The sequence below is a fragment of the Drosophila kikkawai genome, chromosome X, assembly GCF_030179895.1.
Source record: "Drosophila kikkawai strain 14028-0561.14 chromosome X, DkikHiC1v2, whole genome shotgun sequence".
Lineage (NCBI taxonomy): Eukaryota > Metazoa > Arthropoda > Insecta > Diptera > Drosophilidae > Drosophila > Drosophila kikkawai.
The window spans coordinates 12,278,312-12,301,342 of record NC_091733.1 but is presented as its reverse complement, the minus strand read 5'-3'; the positions used below and the strand labels follow the sequence as shown (position 1 = coordinate 12,301,342).

Here is a 23,031-nt window from a genome sequence, read left to right as displayed (position 1 = left end):
TCAGCGCACATTAATTTCATAAATCCATTTTGGCCAAAAAACAAAAAAAAGAGAGCACTCCAAGGCCGCAACCGAAACAAAAACTTGACGATCGAATGGGTTCAAGCCGGAGTCGTTGAACGAGTGCGACATTGGCCAAAAAAAAGCCCAGACCCATCTATGAGACGGAGAGCGTATAGCTTCGCGTCGGTCCACAAATTTGGCATTCGAAGCGAGAAGCGAGCGGACCGGAATGCAGTCAACGGAACAGTTTCGAGTGTGAGTTGCTGATCGTTTTGTGCTTTCAATAAATTTGACCCCCAAAAGAAGCAGCGTATAAACAAAACAAAAGCCAGCGGGCCTAACCCTGGGCTAGGTCAACCCACAGACAAATTTTCGTGATGATGATGATCTCACAGAGCCATCAGAGTGTTGATTCAGCAATCGTTATCGATAACCGGGGAATGGGGTCTTGGAGAAAACTCAAGGCCAAGACAAGTGGCTTAAAATCAAAACCTAAAACCATTTCAAATATAAAATATAAAAATAAAAGAATGACAAAAAGTAAGAAATCAAATAGAAATCAAATAAATAGTAGGATCGATAAATAAATTATCGACTTACGATGGCCAGAAATTCAACTATAGAAATTAGAACAGAAATCCAACCTATAGCATAGGCGACACAAATCCATATTGACGATAGGAAATCACAAGTCAGAGACAACAATTTTCAAACTTAAGAACTGAAAAGAAAGCGATAACTAAATCCCAATTGATAGCAAGATAACAATTGAATATATCCATAAACCAAAGAAAGCTAAAAATCCTTAAACTTTAAAGATTAAGAACCCAAGAACTTGCATTAACTTTCCTAAATCGAAACCAAACAATAACCAATCGATAGCACATAGCAAATATATCGAAACATATTGGCGATGGGAAATCAAACTTGTTAAAAACTAAAACAAATAAAAAAAAACAAATAAATGTTGTACTTTTTTTTTTGTATAATTTATTGTTGCCTTTGTTGTATAGCTTTTTCTTTTTTTGTTGGTTTGAATGCTTAATAGTTTCGGTCTGCGGGGCAGATCACCATACATGTACATATATTGGTTTATCTATATAATATGCATGTAAATGTAGGAATATTAACTAAAATGGAAATACAATATGCGTGTAATGTTTCGCTAAAACTTGTAAATAATTCTTCTAGTTACAAAGAAAAAAAAACACATACATATATAATAATAACTACAAAGTACTCGATAATAATAGAAATAGAAACTTAGGTATATAATTAAACAAAATGTTTGTGTGTTAATTGGAAACAGTAAATGGTAGGTAGGTTTATCGATACAGAACACTCTCGCCGCTTTGCTTCGGGTCTTTGACCTACCCGCCCCAATTTTTTAATGCTCTTCTCGCCGCAATCTTTGAGGGAACAGAGTTTGGAACAAACGAGAAAACAATAGCGAGAAACGTGTAAAAACGTGAAACGAAAACGAAAGCTTAGGCGAGGCGAGGCAGCGCGCGACTTGTAGAAAATGCGCAAAAATACAATAACAAAAAATTGAAGAGAAACAAAAAAACATATTTTCATATCTGTTAAGACATATATATATATATATATATATATATATATATATATATATATATATATATATATATATGTGTGTGTCTGTGTATATAGTTGTATGCAAGTATATAAAATCAATGAAAGCCAAAAAGCGAGCGAAAGTTGCACGCACGCGCATTGGGGAGAAGATTCTCTCTCCCTCTTTCTTTCTCCCGAAGAAAGTGCAGCTCTCGCAGTGCGCTGGCTTCTTCTACACAATTAGTTTTTGTTTTCTTCTGTTTTGTTTTGTTTCTTTTCGCTTTGTTTGGTTGTTGTTGTTGGGTTTTCCCCTTATTAATACTAAAAAATGTTTGCTTTTTACACATACATTGATCATAATAATATCCACGAGTTCTTTTTTTTTTGTTTTTGCTTTCTAAATTGTAACTTTTTGTTGTTTCTTTTCATTTTTTTTGTGTTAATTTTTTTAGCCAAAAAAAATGTATTACTTAAACTTAAAATTCTATCACAGCCATAACTTTTTTTGTTTTTCGAAGAAAAAATGTTTGTTTTTTTGTGTGTGTTATTTTTGTTGGTTTTTGCTTAAATTGTTTCTTATTAATTAACTAATTATTACTTTTATTGTAATTGGTTAATTTTGCCCGATTTCTGTTTAAATCTTTTTTCAATGCACTTTTGTTGGTTTTTTTCTTTTTGAGGCTTGCTTTCAATATTTTAAAAAATTCTAATTGCACTTTTTTTGTATAATATTTTTTGTTTGTTTTGTTGCTATTTTTATTTTTTTAAATAAAATATAATTTGCTTGAAGGTATTTTTTTTCGTGTGTTTCTTGTGCTTGAGTTTTAAATATTGATTTTTAAAGGGGTTACGCAATAATTCAAAGGAACTTATTAAAAATATGTAAACCAATAAGGTATTATTTTTTAATATAAGGTAAGATTTGAATTTAAAATTTGTATATACTTGAGAACAATATCTTTTTCAAAGTTGAATATTGTTTTTAAACACAAAATTAGTTTAATAATTCTTTTATTTTTTATAGCGCAACCTCTCTTAGGTGAATTTTTTAAAAGCAAATTTTTAATAAATGAAACCTTGTATTAAAAAGTTGCATCTTTTGTCAGTTTTCGTTCTCTTTCGTTTGTAATTGTTTCTGTTGTTGTTTTGTTTTCAGTGTTGACTAGGAGAACTTCTTGGGATTTGGTCTAAAACATATATATATTTATTTGTATAATCTTTGTGTGAGATATATAAAGCAAAAAAGAATCTCAAATGAAAAACAATTATGGGAAATTCGTTTTGAATTTTTTTGATTTCAGACATTTTTTAGAGCGAGCGAGGCCTTTGGGTAGGACCCTGGAATGTGCTGCTTGGCCTAGATTTTTGTGTGGGTTTATTTTTTGGTTTTTGAAATCGAAATCGAAACCGAAACGGAAACCAACTAAAGTTTTTTTTCTTCTTTTGCCTGGATTTTGTGTATTATAATTACATTTAACTTATAGATTTTTCTCTTTCTTTTCTTATTTTTTTTTTGACTACAAATTCTTTGATTTTTGTTTTTTTTTTCTTTTTGTATTTTGTCTTGATTTGTTGTATCCGTTTTAAATACAAATATTTTGTTGTATTTTCTTGAACCTTAAAATGAGTAATGCTTTCGATCTTCTCCTTCGGGGGTTTCATTTCTCTTTTTTCTTTACTTTTGTGGACTTAAAAGTTAGCTTAAGGCTAAGGTTGTCATAGCCTAAGTTTTGTTTTGTTTTCTTCTTTTTTCCTTTTTCCTTTGTTTTTTGTTTTTTTTTTTTTTTTGTATTTTTACTTTATAATCTTTGTCTGCTCCTGCTCCTTACTGGTACTTTCATGTCTCCAGCGACGTGACCACCAGATTGTGGAAAACGCTGGCCGATTCGCTCATCATCGCCGCCTGGCCGCACGAATCGCTGCTGGCGCCGCTCGGCGGCGTCGGCGTTCCCAGACGCAAAGCATCCATAATGACCTCAAAGTCCTTTTGATTCTGGTTCATATCAAAGTCCACCAGCTCCAGGTGGTGGTGATGATGATGATGGTGGTGGTGCAGACTGTGGTGATGATGGTGGCCAAGATGATGATGATGGTCATTCAGCTTGCTCCGCTTGCTCATGCTCATGGTGGAACCCATCTCGGCGCCAGCGCCTGATCCTCCCCCGATTCCAATTCCAATTCCCATGGTCATGCCACCGCCGCCTCCCATACCAATGCCACTGCTGCCGCCCATTCCCAGACCGACCACATCCAGTGGACAATCCTCAATGGCGGAGATAAGTCGCTGCGGCGGTATATAGAACTGGGACAGGGCCTCGCGCACCAAACGATCGCTCTCGTCCTCGCTGCCGCTATTGCTCCGCAAACGCTTGCGGCTGGCCGAGAGCGCCGCCTTCTCCAGTTGCTCGGCACCCTGGGTTATCTCCGGATCGATTAGCAGCATCGGTGCATTGATGGCGCTTAGCTCTCGGTCGAGTATCTCCAGATCGTTCACCAGATTGCTGCTGGACAGGTGACGTTTCCGTCCGATGCTGGCCGAGGCCGAGGCAGAGCCGGAAACGGATAGCGGCGCTGAGTTAGCAGCCGCCGGTGCGCCGGATGCCCCAGCCGGTGTGGTCATCAGCTGTTGGCGCGACGAGGGCGGTTGATTTTCCAAAGAGACGCAGACATTGCCACGCCCACTGGAGGAGGACATATTCAAAGAGGAGGCAGTCGAGGAGGAGCAGGAGTTGGAGGACGATGTGGAGGAGGAGGAGGAGGAGGAGTTGTATGAAGACGAGTCGCCGTAGGACAAGGACTTGCTTTGGCCATTGCTCGCCGGCTTGGCATCATCCATGTTCGGCTGGAAGAGATTCTCACGCGCCAGTTCGGTGGTGGTGGTGGCGCTGCTGTCGGTTCTGCAAAAAAATAAAAAGAGAGAGAGAAAGTGAAGGGAAAGTTAGTCAGTGGCGGTCAATGGTAACAACAGAGAAACAGAGAGAAGCGGAAAAAAGTGCGGAGTAAAACGGGGCAACGAACAAAAATATTTAACAGCCTAAAAATGTTTAATTGCGAGATCATTTTGGATCATTTTTGATATCGATAAAACCGATAACGTAGAGATCTGAATTTATTTTTGATTATGATGATTTATTTGTTATTATATAAATAAAGTGATAACTAAACGACTGTTATAATCGAGTAAATTGGAATGAAAGTATTATTTTTGTTATCGATAAAAACCGATAACTAGCAGATTTTTATTTATTTTTTTTGTAGATGTTTATACATTTTTCTCGATTAAACACATATTAATATTTACTTATTCATATAAATTAATCGATAACTAATCGAATACAATCATTTATTAATTAATACAAACAAATCGATTGCAATAATTAATGGAATGCGAGTTGAAAATAATTTATTTGTCAACTTTATAATTCTTCTATAAAATAATTTATCAATCAATCATAATGTTCATCAGTATATCGATTAAAACGATAACTAGAATGAATTGCATTACAAAGCCATACATAGGGAATTACTTAGGCATTACCAAGCATTCCTAGTATCTTGATTGCTATCTATATACTTGTATGTTCACATACATGTCCCCCCCCCCCCAATCACAAGATCCATCCCGTGTACCGTGAACAAATCCCCAAACACATCATAAACCCCTATATATCCCTTCCTTCCTGGCTTTATTCCACCTTATCGACGTCACGGACCCCACAACAAAGCTGTCTCAAATCAGTTAACGGTGTAATCTCGCCATAAACATTTCAACTCCCATCGATAATATAGCCACCCCCCATTCTCCCTACCCCACCACCCCGGAAAGTTAACTCAGCTCTGACTGTGTCATGGAAGGAATATCGGTGTGTGGGAGTTTGGTACGATGTGGGGGGTTCGTTCTCCTTTGCCAAAGGGGGTTCGCTTTTAATTAACTGTGCCAACAACTGTGCCACCGGAGCGCGGCGCTCTCTTGGCGAAGTAAATTTCAGTTAATTTCTCTTTCAATAAAGGAGGTACTACCACCATCTCCACCTTTGTATTTCTTGGAGCTTTTACAGCCAATATGGCACAGCAAAAGAAAAGGCAAATGTAATATAAATAAATTTAATAAGATGAATGAATACAAATTAAAGGAATTCCCCTTTCCAATCTTGGGTTTATAGGTACCCTTAAAAAATATAATATAATATAAGTTTTGGAACCACGAATATCTATTTTTATACCCTTGCAGGGTATTATAATTTCAGTCAGAAGTTTGCAACGCAGTGAAGGAGACGTTTCCGACCCTATAAAGTATATATATTCTTGATCAGCATCAACAGCCGAGTCGATCTAGCCATGTCCGTCTGTCCGTCTGTCCATCTGTCCGTCTGTCCGTCTGTCCGTCTGTCCGTCTGTCTGTTTCTACGCAAACTAGTCCCTCAGTTTTAAAGCTATCTGAATGAAACTTTGCATATAGTCTTCTATATGCTCTCACTGCTATATATGTCGGAACGGGCCGGATCGGACGACTATATCATATAGCTGCCATACAAATGTTCGATAAATTTTTAGAAAAAAAAATTGTAACTTAGCTGTTTTTCAACATATGTGCACTATTTTTTACATATGACCATTTTATATTATTTTTGAATTTTGGTAAAAATTTTATGAAAATCGGACGACTATATCATATAGCTGCCATAGGAACGATCAGGAAATTAATAGAAAAAAAATTATAACTTCGTTGTTTTTCAAACTATTTTTATCTACTCTGAGATATACGCTTATTTTATAAGTTCAGAATTTTTGTATAAATTTTATGAAAATCGGACAACTATATCATATAGCTGCCATATAAACCGATCGGTAGGTATAGGGAAAATGTAAAACTGGGAATGTAAAACTGTAACTGTCAAACTCTCAACATAATAAGTATAGGTAAAATGCAATAAAATAATATCTGCAAGGGTATACAAACTTCGGCGTGCCGAAGTTAGCTTCCTTTCTTGTTTCTTATTTTATAGCTCAAGTCCCATTGAAATATTAACTATCTGGGTTATATTATTAATTTGAAATGTATTAGAAATCATTAGGAATTTTAGATTGTTGTTTTCCAAATTAGAAATGTTAATCAACTAAAATCTAGCATACTTTCAGGCAGCTTTTAAAATGATTTAAAATCTTTGTTGCTTTACAAAATAATGTTAATTCCATAACAATTTTGACCACTGAAAAGCTATACATTTTAGAATGTCAAGAATTATTTGAAAATTTAATAAAAAATATAAATAAATACAAACATAATTAAAAATAATATTAATACAAGATAAAACCCTCAAATAAAAGCGAAAGTATGCAGGAATCTGTACAATAACAAAAACAAGAAAACGAAACGAAACGAAACTCAAAGAAGAGAAGCAACTAAGAGAAACAAAAAACAAAAATACAAATAAATGCCAGAAAGTGCAAAAAGAGAAGAAGACGATGAAAAAGAAGACAAAGAGAGGTGGGCTGGGGGTTGGGCAAAAAAAAGTGTGTTAGTTTCGTTGTTGCTTTTAATGCCTGTGCTGGCTCTGTTCGTACGCGCAACCGTTAACTTGAAATGATGGACGGCCAAAAACGAAATGGGAGCAGCGCAAGCAAAAGCAACGAACGGTAGAAGCAAAGGAGGAGCCGTGGAGGAGAAGCGGAGAAAAAGAAGCAGAGGAGTAACAGAGACACACCAAATGAGGTGCCAAAAGCCAAAAGCAACAGCGTTGTTGCACAAGTGGCCCACAAAAGCAGAAAACCCGAAGACAGAGTTTTAAGTTAGAAAGGGCCCAAAGCAGAGGAGAAGGGGCCAAAAGTGTTGGCCAAAATCAGCTTAGGTTAAATGCATTTATCAGAGAAAAACAAAAAAAAAGAAGGAAAATTATAAGATAAAATAAAGGGAAGCAGACCTTAAAAGCTATGCCACAGAATCATTGCTGCTTCATGCTTTAAGAATCATTTTAAAGCATTTACAAATATTTAATGTTTAAAGTTTTTTAAATAAATAAAATATCTCAATTCCATTTAAAGCTTTTCCAGCATCAAGAGGTAAAATAATTTCTTATTCGTTTGCTTTTCTGACTAACAATAAGCAGGTATTTTTCCCAAGCAAAGGTGCTTTTCTTTGAAGCGGCCACGTCAGTTCCTGCTTTAGTACGAAAAATTAATAAAATGCTAAGGTGGTTCCAGTAGTTACCCAGGTTAGTAGTGGCTATATCTTGGGTTATTTCATTTGAAAACTATGCAAGCATTTAAAGCTACAGCCTGATGAAGCTTAGATATACACATAATAAGATATACCCATTAAACCATTTCCCAGAACCTAACTTAGTCATAGTTATACTATATATTTTTAACGATTAATGCAAAACACCAATGACATGACTCTGAGAGTACTCATATCCTCTAGGATTCAGCATTTCAGATCTTAAGCCGTATTAATCATGAACCTAATAAATTCAATGAGCAATCTCAACGCTCGGAGTGAAGTGATCTGTTCGTGACGTCATTTCAGTTTCGAGGGTGACGCTTTTTTATATTCTTTCGAAACAATAAGAAGAAATCGTCGCTCTGCTTTTCAACATTGAGCCATGTGTTTCAAGTGTATAAATAGCTATATATGCATATATATTTGTGTGACCAACGTAGCTTGGTATAAAATGTGTACACTTTTATGAAGTTCCTGAGATCTAGCTATATGGTATTGCTTTGATTTTTGGTATGCAGTTATTTAATATATATTAAAACCTATTCGCATCAAAAACTTAGTTGTACCTTTTGTAGATCCTAAGTTCTGACTAGCTAGCTTTATAAAACTTTCCCAAAAAATTAACCGATTTGGTTTGCGAATAGGGAATACCTTTATAAACTTATGACAATTGAGAATTATTCATAAGCCCTTGTTCTTGGGTAATATTTATTATGTATAGAGTTTGGGGGAAACCCCTTTAGTACACCCTTACACTTTATGTGAGAAGGGGGGTCGGTCGGGGTGGGCAAGCTGTCACTTGTAGTTTTTTTTTTTTTCTTTCTTTGTCCTTCGTCTGGCTGTCTTATCTGCGTTTTCGTTTTGCGCACGTTTTCGATGGCTGGTTGGGTGTCTTTTTTTTCGTATTTTGTTGTTGTTGTTATTTTTTTTTTTTTATGTGCGTGTGGCGAAATATGCCGTTTTGTTAACCACCCCCTTGTCGCATCAGAAAACCCCACGACCGACCCACGGCCGTTCCACATTAAATATATGGCGACTTCCTCGCTGAATTCAAGCAGAAATTGGGGCACACTTATTACGCGTTAATCTTTCTTCTACCCCCGCTGCTGTTCTTACCCAAAAAGTAAACTTGGTCAACCTTTGGTTTGTTGTTGTTTATTTGCTTCCCACAAAAAACCCCTGCCTACTTATTTTGTTGTTGTTTTCTTTTTTTAGGGGTTTCCAGTTCAAGGCTCTTTAAGCAATGAGTTTATACATATATATTTGTGTATAACTTTTCAGTTTGCGGCAAGAATTACAGTTCGAATCGAAATTAATAATATTAATATTTATAAAGGTAAAACTTCATTGTCTCCTTTATCAGGTAATACATCAACTCTTAGTAAAGTAAATAAAGTATTTATTAAATTGATTTTATAAGCAAATTAAAATCTTATTAAAAATATATATACAAAATCCTAGTTTTTATGCCATTTCCACTTATCTTTCGATTTAAACCAGTTGACCTGTATTTCATCTTTGGTTAATCGAATTGAAATTTGGCTCAAACAGCAGAGGCGAGGGTAAAGGATTTTCCAGCTGCACTTGACAGGGAAATTGTGGGGGGGGGGGGGGGGGGGGGAAGGCGGGCGGGGTTTACAAACCGGGGGGGAAAAGCGATGAAAACGCGCAGCGAAAGCGGCAAAGAAAGACGAAAACGTTGTCAAACGACAAGTGCACACAAAGCAAAGCAAGGGAAAAAATATACGGCGGAAAAAAAAGCAAAAAAAAGTGAGGAAGCAATGGCAGGGAAGGGGGTGGTAAAAAGAAAAAAAAAAAAATGAGAGGAGGCACACCAAAGGGTAGCAGGGTCTGGTGATAAAGAGTGGGGCACTTTTGAGGGTGTAGCGGCAGAGGCAGTCGCGAATGTAGGACGCTGTTGGGGGTCATTGAGCGCGCTTAAAAAAAATAAGGGGTGGGGAAAGGGAAGAAGAACGCGCACAGATGGTAGGGGGGCCGCCAAGAGGGGGCGTGGCAATGCCACATGGGGCGGCGGCAGTATCGTGTCAAAGACAACTTCATTTTGCAGTCTCCGTGGGAAATATATGATTAAAAAAAAACAACAAAAAAGGACCAAAAAACCCATATACCAAATCAGAAAAGACGAAAAGACTTTCCTTTCCCCCGACCCTTTTTTTTTAAACTTAAAGCCTAGTACTCTGACGAGAAAAACCCGCTGTCTAAATTAGACAGCGGAATCGCTGTTTATCTCGCTACCGAGGTAGTGTGACCAAAAAAAATTAAGGAAAATCCTGAAATGCCATGAAAATGTACTGTTTATGGTCACACTGGACAGCTGTTTGTAAACAAATATTCAAAAAAAATATTAAAAATATTAATAAATATTGCATTAAAATGTATTTTGTGGGTTAAATTCCATATTATGGGCTTCCCCTTGACAGCCCCTATCAATGCCACCTTTTTCCTTCAACTTTCCCTCCATTAGGGGTGTCTAAATAAATCAAATGAATTATTTAGACAGCGCGATATCAGCTGTTTACTATCTTGATCTGGCAACGCCATTCAATTTTCGCAGGCTTCATTTTCGTCGTCAGAGTACCGAAAAAAACGACGTGTCTAAAAGTTCTTCTTCTTTTTTTCGACACCGTTTTTTTTATATGGAGTTTGGCCGCTGTCTAAATTTATACAGCGGTTTTTTCTCGTCAGAGTACTAGGCTTAAAAATAAAGCTTAAAAAATAAGAAACGAAACACACAGCTCAGTTAACTTGAGAGTTCGGTGCGGTTCGTTGGATTGTTCAGCGTTCCGCTTCGATTTCCAGCGCTTTCCTCAGTGTTGTAAATTCAATTACCACAACAACAATACCAACAACAACAACAACACCAACAAGGTATCAACAAAACCTTGGCACCTAGATTCAACTTTATCATCCAATCCGCATCCAAGTATCTCTATCTATCTGCCTTATCAGCTCAACGGCGATAACTCTCTCGCAAATCGCGATTCGCAGAACCCCAACCGAAACATACGGCAAATAAAATAAAATCCAATCAAATAAGAAAGGGAAATAGCCAGAGAAAAAAGGGTGAAAAGCTAAAGAAAATCGCAGCAACTAAACAGAGAAATATGTAATTAAAAATAATATGTACAAGCGGGGTAAACAATAACAATAAGCGGTGGGCGCAGCTAGTAGTTGTAGTCACCCATTTTCCCCTCTCTGACAACATATTGTATAATCGAATTTTTCTAAATATTTCTCAAAAACAATAACAAAATTTGAAGTAAGATATAATTATCGATAAATCACATTTAAAGAAATTATCAATCTTTATCGATATACTGTAGAAAATATATAGGTGCCGTAGCTCTTTTTTCTTTCACAAACAAGCTGCTCATCAAAATTAATAAAATAGCGTGAAAAAAATTAAATTAATTAAGAAAAAAAAAACAAAAAGAAAATAGTTTAATGTGTAGGATGAGAGAGGCTTGCAGGGGAAATGCTAAATAAATTGTTGGTGATGGTGCAATGCGCGCGTTACCGAATAGATGATGAGATGAAAACACACGAATCGGAATCGGAATCACAACAATAAAGAGCACACAAGAGAGCAGAGGGGGTAGGGGGGAGGGGGCACAAGATAAGAGCCCAAAACGGAAAGAAGCAGAAACAGAAAGCCAAAAAGGGGAAAGGGAAGCGAGCGAACAAAAAACTATAAAAACGTCGTCGCAGTCGCGAAATTATTACGACGACGCCACAAAATGGGGCGGCCTGAGTATCAGTTGAGTTTAGTTTAGTCGAGTCGAGTCGAGTCGAGTCGAGTCGCGTCGAGTTGAGTCGAGTGGGTTACACAAAATGTGCATAGTTTGTGTGTGTGCGAGTGGAAGAGGAAGGGAAAAAAGAAGAGCTAGGGATGGACGGTGGCTGATGGGAGCCAGGGGGGGGGGGGGTCAAATGGATAGAGCGACGGCGAGATTTTCAAGTGGAGATTTGGTAAGCGATTGAATAAAAAGCGCTTTGTAGTTGTTGTTGGTAATTATGTTTTTGGTATTTTTGATACAGTATTTGTAGTTCAGTATTTTTTAGATTAGTATTTTTATTGATTGTATTTCAATGTGGAAAATTGCATACCCTAGCCATCCAAGTTTTTATGATACTGATATTTTATCATTGTTGATATTTTTCTATATATTAAATTGTCGTTGGTGATTTTTTTCTTGTTAATGTTGTTGAAATTGTTGATGTTATTCGAAATGTTGGTATTAATTGGTTTTTGTGTTGTTGTAATTTTGTATATTTCTCGCTTGTATTACTACTCCCTGTTTAAATTGTGGTATTTGTTGATGTTTTGCTGTTGGTGGATTTTTGTTTTGTTTTATTGTTATTGTTGAAGTCTTAGAATATTAAACGCTATGACAGCATAGTTAGTTTTTAATATTCTTGCTGTATTTGCTGCCTCTGTTGTTGGGTATTGTTATAACTGTTGCCTTGCTGTAAGTTGCTGCCAGTTGTTGCTATAAGTCGTTGCTGGTTGTTGTTTTTTTTTTTTTTTTTTTTTTTTTTTTTTTTTTTTTTTTACTAGACAATTGTAGTTGCTGGTGGCGATGTTGCTGTTGTAGTTTCTCCTGTTATTGTTGCTGTTGCTTTTGCTGATGGCAGTGTGCTGGTGCTGGTTCAGAGTGAGTGGCAGCGAGTGTAGCTTTTTCGTAATGTCGAGAGTGTTTAAAATGCATAAAAAAGCAGCAGCAGCAGCAATTTGTATGGATTTCATTTCAGCGAGCGGATGCATAAGCAATGAGCAGCAGCACAACATGGATATTGTGCAGATAGATAAACTTCCAAACTACCGACGCCGCCGCCAACTTATTCAGATTCAGATACAGATTGCCATAAAAGCAAATTGAAATTTAAACAAAATTGTTGTTGTTGCTGTTGTTTTGGTTTTTGACATTATTATTTCAAAGGCATTCGCTTATTCTTTGCTTGTATCTTATATGAATTAAAATTAAAATATGTGAGAGAATGTTAGGCAAGTTAATCGAGCAATTCAATGGTCACTACAATACCTCGATAAGCGAAAAGTTATCGCTATCTGTATGCTATCGCTATATCCATATCCCCCCTCACACTTATTTCAATTTCACCGTTTAACATATTTTCGTTGTAATTAAATTATCGATTGCAACTACAGGAAAAGCCTCCGAGTAATAATAAGCATAAAGCACACCACACATACATACATACATATAGTACACAATGTCTGTATATTCCAGAGAAAACGTGTCAGACCAAAGCAAACGCAATGGAAATGGCAAACGCAGCAAAAACAAAAGGCAAAAAGCAAAGGCAAAAAGCAAAGGCAAAAGCAAAAGCAACATTGACAAACACACAAAACGGAAACCCAGAGGTAACACACAACACAACTTGGCCAAAAGGAAAATCGGCGATGAATTAACTCTTTGCAATGAACGAACATGTACAACAAAGCAAAGCGAAGCATATAACGGTATGTCGAATTGTTCGTTGTTTGTTTTCTCCATCGAAAGCCGATGAAAGCAAAGCAAAGCAAAGCTAAGAAATAAAGCAAAAGAAAGCAAAGTAAGCCCGATAGACAGATAAATAGATTATTTCATATATATACATATGGCCAAGATAGCAAGGTGGGCAAAACAAAAAATATGGAAACTGTTAAGAAAATGCACATCATATCAAAGGGGGAAAAAAAATAAATACTAGCAAAATATACATCATTTAATCCTCTTTATTTCAGCCAATTAAACACATTTGCATAATACGATTCTTAAATAAAAGCAACACACTTTAAGCCCCTCTCCTATCCCTTGGAATATGTATCTTTTGTAGGCTTAAATTATTAAAGCACTTGATGCAGATACTTTTGTATCTTGTGGATACCTCTTGACTTGAATCACAAACTATTTCTGTACTTGAATCTATGTTCTTACTATCTTAATTATGTATTCAAAAAACAGTAATTAATTTAAGGTCACACTTTTCATGCTTCCTGTGTATCCCTATGATATTTTCTTTCCAGCTAAAACGTTTAATAAAAACTAGCTTGTTATACCCTTGCAGGGTATTATAATTTCAGTCAGAAGTTTGCAACGCAGTGAAGGAGACGTTTCCGACCCTATAAAGTATATATATTCTTGATCAGCATCAACAGCCGAGTCGATCTAGCCATGTCCGTCTGTCCGTCTGTCTGTCTGTCTGTCTGTCTGTCTGTCTGTCTGTCCGTCTGTCTGTTTCTACGCAAACTAGTCCCTCAGTTTTAAAGCTATCTGAATGAAACTTTGCATATAGTCTTCTATATGCTCTCACTGCTATATATGTCGGAACGGGCCGGATCGGACGACTATATCATATAGCTCCCATACAAATGATCGATAAATTTTTAGAAAAAAAATTATAACTTGGCTGTTTTTCAACATATGTGCACTATTTTTGACATATGATCATTTTATATTATTTCTGAATTTTGGTAAAAATTTTATGAAAATCGGACGACTATATCATATAGCTGCCATAGGAACGATCAGGAAATTAATAGAAAAAAAATTATAACTTCGTTGTTTTTCAAACTATTTTTTTCTACTCTGGGATATAAGCTTATTTTATTAGTTCAGAATTTTGGTATAAATTTTATGAAAATCGGACAACTATATCATATAGCTGCCATATAAACCGATCGGTAGGTGTAGGGAAAATGTAAAACTGGGAATGTAAAACTGTAACTGTCAAACTCTCAACATAATAAGTATAGGTAAAATGCAATGAAATAATATCTGCAAGGGTATACAAACTTCGGCGTGCCGAAGTTAGCTTCCTTTCTTGTTTTTCCATGATTTTCATGTTCTTAAATGTATAACAAATGTTTCTAGAAGTTATAATATGCATTTAAAAAAAAAAAAACAACTAGAAAATGGAGCAGCAAGTAAGAAGTTAAAAAAAAGCAGCAGACGCAGCGCGAACGTGTGGAAAAGGCAGAAAATAATGATACAACACACAGATACACTGTTCATGTGTGTGTATCTGAAGGTTTAGTGCACTGATGATGTTGTTGCTGTTCTTGTTGTTGTTGCCATGTGCCTAGCCGAGGTGCACACAAGCAGCAGCAGCAGCAACAACAACAACATTGGGCTCTTTGCCTATCATCGCTTGCCGTTTGTTGTTGCTTTTTTGTTGCAAGTGGAACGTGATTATTTCAACGAGCGCTATTTTTTCTTTTTTTTTTTTAGCGCACACATACAAAAAATTAAAAAAAAAAACTTACATAAAAAAAATCAGAGACAGGCCAAAAAAAGAGAGGCGCATTTGTCTGTTTGTATAAATAAATTAAAACAAAAAAAAAGAGCTCACATATATATATAAAATTCCTATTTGCTGGCTTTGATTTCCTTTTGTTGATTTTATTCCCCATTTCCATTCCGTTTTTTGTGATTTTTGTTTTTCCTGTTCGAAGGTTGTTGTTCTTGTTGTTATTATTGTTTGTAGTTGGTGTTATTGTTGTTGTTGTTGTTGTTGTTGGTGTTGTTGTTGTTGGTGGTGGTGGTGGTGTTGTTTGTGGTGTTGTTGGTGTTGTTGTTGTTATTGTTGTTAATGCGTGTGTGCATTTTATGTTCCTGTATTGTATTGGTGTTGTTGTTGACATTTTTTTTTTGTATTGATTAAGTGGAATGTTTGCTGTTATCTTTGGGTTATCAATTAGTTATCGACAAGCTATGTATATGATGAATATATCGTATATATTAGTCAAATCAATTGGTTGGATATTTGATCAAAAAGCTTGACGTTTTCGTTGACTAATTATTCAGAATTTCATTTTGTATGTATGTCTTTATTCAGTAATTTTCTGATTACTTCCACAGCATACATTCGTTTTATAATTCATCTTAACACAATATCATAAAACTAATCTACATTTTAGTGAGGTAATGGTGATATATTCCCCAACTATACTGTATCTAACGATGTATCTTTCCATTTTGTATCTCAATCTGTAGACAATCTTTAAATATTTGTAATTACATTTGAATGGCAATTAAACAAACGCTAATTACCCATTGGATTTTTCTTGGATTTTCTGGCCCTTTTCCCAATGGCTCTTGGAAAAATCCCAACAACTGTGTGGCGCAAGGCGCACAAGTTTTCCCCATTGTTGTTGTTGTTGTTGATGATGTACCTCTCCACGCTTCCCCCACCTCCCTAGCTCCCTTCCTACCGTTTTTTTTTTTTTTATTTAGTTTGGTTTCGTGTCGTTTTTATGTCTCTGCCTATCTGCGTTTAGCTATGCTTCGTTTTGCCTTGCTTCGCTTTGCTTTGGTTTTTGGTTCGTTTGCTTTGCTTTTGGCTTGCTTTTTCTTTTGGTTTTTGGCCTGAGCTTGGCCTGAATAATGTTTTTGTTGTTGCTGCCGCCGCCGCCGCCGCTGGCTATGAAATATGCCGCTTTCCTTGTATCCGTATCTGTGTCCGTTCGCTGCTTGTAACTGCATCTGTATCTGTGGCTGTGGCTGTAGCTGTATCTGTTGGGTTGTTGCTGCAACATCGCAAAGAGGAAAAGGCAAAAGATACGACGACGACGACGACAACGACGGTTGGCAAGTCCTTATGGAAGCCATAGAAAATGCTGGTTAGCATTTGGGGGCCCCCAAACACAACAATTGCATCATCGTTGGCACTTAAAACCAAACACTTTGGACTAGTTCAAAAGGAAAACAGCACAAACAGATAGCAGATACAAAGGTGGAAGTGATCCAAGGTGTTTTGTTAATAGTATACACAAATATATTCGAATATCTCGTTAAAATCAGTTAACGGCTTAAATCAAAGTTCAATATAGTTTTACTTATTTGCATTTTTACTTGTTATATTACAAATACTTTATACTTTTTACTCTCTCTTTATCCTTTAAGCTGTCGCTTCAATATCTTAATATCAGTTAACTTATCTATTCGAAGGGTTCTTTGTACCTGGTTGGCTGCATCTCACTTGTCGGATGACACCTTGCATTAATCTCACCCAGGTTAAGCTTACTACTGTTCGGTTTTCCGATGCTCCGACTCCGACTCTGATTCGGATTCGGAATTCGGTTTTTAGCCGCCGCAAATGCCACGCAACTGGGAAAAGAGCAGAGAGTGGTTGTGTTGAGTCGACAAAGTCGCCCACTTGGTGGCACTTGGCCTTTAAGGCCCCCCGGCAGTCAACCACAACGATATACACACATACATAGATGTGTGTATTTGTATCTGTGATGTACACGCACCACGCACTTTAAAGGGCAAAAACAAATCAAGCATCCGCCGCGTGGGCGTCGCCCCCAAGTTCACAGTTCACATGACACAAGCAGAAGCACCGCCATTGTTACAATTATTATTATCATCAACCTGCTGATACGGCCAAGGAGCTTGAAATAACACTGAGAAGGATATGACTTCATTTATTTGGCCAAAATCTACATATGAAATGGTTAAATGGTAAAAAGGATGCTTTGCTTTGCAGCAAATGAAATATGAATATCTGATCATAGAAATATCTTATTTAAGGATTTATGTAAATCTGTCTAAGAATTACTATCACAAGAGTTTAGAAAAGCCTACAAAACCCTTCCTAAAACTTCGTTTGCCGCACTTTGGTTTGAAAAAGAAAATGTAAATCAAAACACAACTCACCTGGGCAGATTCTGCAGGTAACGCATTTGTTTCTCGCGCCGCAGCTCATCGGTTAGACGACAGTAGGTGTTGTTAATGCACACGCTGCGCCGCAGATTCGCTTCAGAGTCCTTGATCCGCTCCAGCTTGTGGGCGCACAGCTGCAGGATGCGCTTGCGTTCTTCGCGCTGTCGCAGCTTCGGTGAGATCATCGGGACGCGGGAGCGATGGTGGTGGTAACCAATCGGTGGTGAGCAGCGGGGCGGTCCAAAAATGTCTGAATCTTCGTCACTGCTGCTGCTGTTGCAGTTACTGTTTTGAGTATTACTGTGATTGCTGCTGTTGCCGCCGCTGCTCGCATTTGTGTTTGTTGGCAAGGTCATTGTGCGCTTTTGGAGCGTATATATATTCGCTTTGCTCCTTTGATTTTGTTCCTTTTTCTTGCTTGTACGTGTGCTTATGGCTCAGTTCCAGGTCTTTTATAATATTTTTTTTTTACTAGCTTTCAAGAGTTTTTGTGACTTTTTTCTCAAAATAAGGAAGACACACACGCTCTCCTTTGATCCGCTCTTGTTTTACAGCTCTTTCTCTCTTGCACTTGCTGCTGCTGCTTCTTCCTCTACGTCTGTCTGCCTTTGCTTTTTCAATATGTGTTTGTGTTGTTGCTTTTTTGTTTTTTCCTTTTTTTTTGCGTGAGATTTCACTTTGCTGTTTACCGTTAGCTTGGTAAAGCTGCCGCTTTTGTCTTTGTTCAATTTAAGATGTATGAAAAAAATTCAAAATAATCCAGGACTTTTGAATTTTTTATCGCTTCTTTTTAGTTGCTGTTTTCTTTGCTGTTGCTGTTTCCTTTTCTGTTTATTTTGCACTTGCGTTTTGCATTTTCTTTAACAATAAAAAAATTCAACAAAAATTGCTAGTTGTTTTCTTATTTGTTATTAATTTGGTTTTGTTTAGGCACACAAAAATTGCAGAGTTGATGTTTGATTTTGGGGGGCGGGGGTAATTATTATTAACAAATGAGGTCTCACATTTAATTGTGTTTTGCGTTTTTTTTGTTTCTATTTCTCTTTTTGAGCCGCCTGTAGAGGGTGAGAGGGGGGATGGGGCGGCGAGCGTAAGTGGAAGCGCGTGTTGCAAGTTCACCGTTAGAATATAAAAACACACGAAAACACAATGTGAAGTTCTGCTGCAGCTTGTTTTAAAAACTTGGGTGAGTTTGTAGTTTTAACACCGAACTTGCAATTTGCCAAACAACAGTTTTAGCCGGCGTTAATTAATCTGTCACTGTCTTCTTATTTTCTGGGGGGAAATCCCGGTACTCAGTTTCCAGTTACGACTTTTCCGTTTTCCGCAGCGGAGCGGTACGCGCCATTGAAAAAATAATTGAAAAAAGTGCTTCCGAAAGAGCGCGTGCACTCGTATTTATAGCCCTCGCGATAGCCGAGCCGAGCCGAGGCCTGCCGAATGGCGCTCTCTTAAGACCCGAGAGAAACGAGAGTATTGACACACTCTCTTCGATATCGTTCTCCCGCTCTCATGCGCAAACATCTGGCCTACGTGCCGAGCTCTGCCTATGTGTGTGTGTTTGTGTTTGCTTGTAGCGAAAAGATTTTGGCATTGCGGAGAGCGCCCCTCTACGCTCTTACATTTGTAACGGAAGCAAAACGCTGGTCAGTGGGTGGTGTTTTTGTTGTTTTTCTGTGTCTGTCTTGTTGTTGTTGCCTTGGATTTGTGGGCGTGCGAGCATAATTTAAATAGTTTTTGCTGCTCCCTCTTTATTATCGTAAAAACAAAAAAAAAAAAAAAAAAGCGACGGCGAAGTGGCTTTGGGCGAGATTGAAAAATGCAAAAGAGAAACCAAAACACTTCCTAGGGCAAATATCATTCACACTTGCCGCGATTTTCACTGCCATTTTAGCTTGACTAGCGAATAATCCCAGGGATAAGGTGAGGAAATCATCTCAGTGAAATAGGCGTACGTTTATTTGTACAAATCATTAATTTTAAATAAAACAAGCCCGTGGAAAATTAAAACAAAATCAAAAGCAAAGCCAAAATCAGTGTCAAAGCCGCCGTCTCTCTTTAGCCCCAAGCCCCCGCCTCCTGCAACAAGTTCAACTCAATTTACAGTTTTAGAATGTTCCAACTGTGAGGTCAGTTTTGGCAGCTCAATATTCGTCATTGAACGTGTCAGTTAGTCAGTCTGTCTGTCTGTCTGCCTTAGTTAGTCAGTCTGTCTGTCTGCCTTTAGCTGAGTGTAAATCTGTGTGTTTGAGCACAAAGAGACAATGCAAATTTGGACGCAAACAAAGAGAGCCAAACAGGGAGAAAGAGAGTGGGAAAAGAGAGGGTTCGGTGGTAGGCAATGGGCGGCAAGTGGCAGATCATTGTTTATCATTGTTATACTATTATTAAGGTGATGATGAGGATGCTGTGGATTTCTGGTGTTGTTGATAATTACGACGACGCTTCGTCCGAAAAATGGTTTGTTTGTGCAAACTGTTTAACCGAAAAAATTAAATCATTTTTATTAATTCGAACATTTTTCCCTCGAGCCCCAAAAGTTCCCCGAAAGGGAAACACTGAATCATTCACAGCAATGCTGCTGGGGAAATACCTTCTTGGGGAACAAAATGAAACTTATTTACATAAATAAATAATCATCTGGCTAATAGTTTTCTAATTCTATCTATAATTCGGTTTTAGAAATTTAAAAGAGCCTAATATTAATTTATTTTGTTTACTTTTTATTCGATAACTTCCTCCTATTTCCGCTATTGCACTCTCATTTTCTTTGCACGCTTCACCTTTTTGGCGCGCTCTTTTTTATTTCCTTACGAGCCGCTAGCAGATAAATTCGAATTACGTAATTAAGTGGCGGCAGCAACAACAATGGGAAAAACAAGAGCGCGAGCAAGAATAGCAACAACTACAACAGCACAGAAGAAGCTAACAATTAAGTATTTATTGCTTTCAATTTGCTGTCCGATAACAGAAGAACCAAAACAGCGAGAAGAAGAAAGGGAAAAAGCAGAACAAAGTAAATAAAAACCGAAGCGGACTGAAACACACATGCATAAATGTGACGCACACGTTGCTACCTGCGGCAAGCAGCGACGCCAGCAGCGAAATCAGCGCCGCGCGTTCGAGATGTTTTTTTTACCCCGTTTCGGCATGGCTTTTAATTCTTTCGCCGCCCGCGATTAGCGAAGGCACGCGCTTTTGCTGCTTTTGGCTTTTATTTCACAGGTAAACGTAAATCGCACACTCCACAAACACACATTCGCCCCTAAACTAACAGAAGCAACAACAGCAACGAGGTATTGAGTGGCGGAATCTGCTTCAGAAGTGAAAATGAAACTTCTTTGAATGCAAATTGCATTGACAGAGCGAGATGGAGCAAGTAAGATGCCGCTTTAATTATCAATAACATATTTAAGTTCCCATTTCAATCTCTACAAGACTCTTCCCCCCTCCCCCTCATCATCCATTTTACAACACTCATCTAGTGGCGCTCTTTTCCGTTCTCTCTCTTCGTCGACGCCGCTCTTTGCATTGTGCCACTTGAAGCGGAGAGCACTGTGGGCTAAAATCTATGATTACAAGATTACATTTTTATTTAAACAAATTAAACAATGTAAATTTAAATTCAACTCAAGGGTTTTCGATAAAATAACTTCTTTGAACCTGAACCTTTAAAAGAGTATTTGAAGATTACTTTTAATGGAGTGGATTTTTAGGGATTATCCAACTTAAAGGCTTGTCCTCATAAATTGGTGTATTGTCTACCTGGCGAAAGTGTTAAGCCACATGTATATAAATGTACACATATTGTAAATGTAGGACGTCTTGGAAACTAGCAACATCAATCACATTGGCCCACTGTGCCGCGTGTGAATGAACGTATAAAAAGTGAGAGCGTCGCCTGCTCTGCGGGCTTCAGCTCATAAACGAAAATCAATGACTCCCAATACACCCACCACCCCCTCGCAGTGCCCCTGTGGGCTTCCCCCCTGCTTTTTTGGAGCGATAAATGCCGCCTTAGCGTCGTCAGCAGACTCAGCCTGCGCATGTTTGTAGGTATGTTTGAATGTATATATGTATGTATGTACAAGATAAGGTTTTTAATATACCGCGGCAAGGTAGTTGCCCGCGATATTCTCTCGCCTCGGAATCCGTAGAGTGATGCCGAATGCAGATCGGGACCGGGTGGTGGCCACGATCAGTGATTACGTCACTGTTGAGATAATGCGGCAAGGTAGTTGCCCGCAATGTCCACCGCCTGCACGCTTCCTGCAGGGGGTTGTCACCGTGGCACGTGGTGCTCACGTAGTTGTTGGTTCCGGGATAGGTGTTGCGGCTAGTTGCTGCCCACAACGACCAGTCACTTGGTGCTCGCCTCGGTTGCCGTTGAGTAGTGCCGAGTGCGGATCGAGACCGGGTGGTGGCCACGACTTGTGACGTATCCCAATTGGCTTCCTTTGTTTAATCAAGATATGGCCGATAGCAGGGTCTTAGCATCGGCTGTATTAAATGATGCTTGATTAGTGAAATATGCCTTTATTGTTCGGCTGCCAGTTCAGAACTAAATTTACAGAGAAAGCTTAATCATGACCCTAGCTCGCACAGATCACCGCCGTCCACCAGCTTCTACCGTAAGCCTTCGTGTGCCGTCGCCGCTGCTGTGCTTTTTTCGCCGTTAACCTTTGTGTTGTTAACTACTCCCCTTCTTTTCAAAAATGGGCGTCCTCGGCCATGTCAATGTTAGCAAGGACTTGTGTTACCGCAATCGAAGCTCTGCTTTTACATCTTTATTATTTCGCAGGACGTAAAGCAGATTGACGCTGGTGCAGATGGCCTCTGATTGCCAGCATTTGCAACTCCGTTATATGCTGCAGGCTTTCTTTATTTAAATGGTGAAGAAAGGGCAGGCCTGGAAGCGGGTGGTATCTGGATGCGTTTCGTTGCGGTGGTCATCATGCCTGGGGGATCGTTGAAATTGGCACTAAGTAGTTGGTGCTAGGTCGCTTGGCTGAGCCGACCTATAGTCTGCAGGTAATGTGTCCTCATCAAAGCGTGGTATCAGGCCGGTGTGTGCAAATTTGTCTATCTATCATATAAACTAAAGATTTAGTAAACAAAATTTAGTGATTTCTTACTAGCTAAGTAAACCCTCGTGAAACCTTTTTCAGAATCGCCTTTGGGTTATTGGTGTAAGCTTTAATGAATGCAAATAGTTTATTCTGGCAAGAGTGATGGCATCAACTTATTGTCAATTTAAATGTTAGCGAGTTTTAATCTTCTACTGATCATGGTTGTGTGAGCAGTCAAATGAGCCTGCATCTCGGAACTGACGGAAAGACGCTCCCTTTTCAAGTTGTCAATGTACGAAGAACCAACCAACGCCTAAATACAGTAAGCTTAGGAAACAGTTTTGTAGGTGGCCCTTATCGAATATTGTCTTTGTGGACCACCCTCCCCTTAATTAGGACCGTTGTCCCCAAGTCAGCATCGACCCTATTCTCAATATACAGAGGCGTGAGTTTATCCCCCAATCTCCTATTGGTTTTT

General features: G+C 38.2%; 1 protein-coding gene across 1 annotated transcript; it reads right to left on the bottom strand.

The window, feature by feature from the left end:
* Positions 1–3,046: 3,046 nt before the first annotated feature.
* LOC108074249 (homeotic protein ocelliless) lies at positions 3,047–18,835 on the bottom strand. Its single transcript, XM_017166215.3, has 2 exons — positions 17,479–18,835; positions 3,047–4,472 (listed from the first exon to the last, which is right to left on the bottom strand). The coding sequence occupies exons 1-2, from the start codon at positions 17,838–17,840 to the stop codon at positions 3,413–3,415; spliced, it is 1,422 nt and encodes a 473-aa protein (XP_017021704.1). The 5' UTR covers positions 17,841–18,835; the 3' UTR covers positions 3,047–3,412.
* Positions 18,836–23,031: the final 4,196 nt, after the last annotated feature.

Coding starts and splice junctions, on each gene's coding strand:
- LOC108074249 (XM_017166215.3), bottom strand. CDS start 17,840: ATGACCTTGCCAACAAACACAAATGCGAGCAGCGGCGGCAACAGCAGC. Junction 4,473..17,478: donor TACCTGCAGAATCTGCCCAG/GTGAGTTGTGTT, acceptor ATTTTTTTGCAG/AACCGACAGCAGCGCCACCA.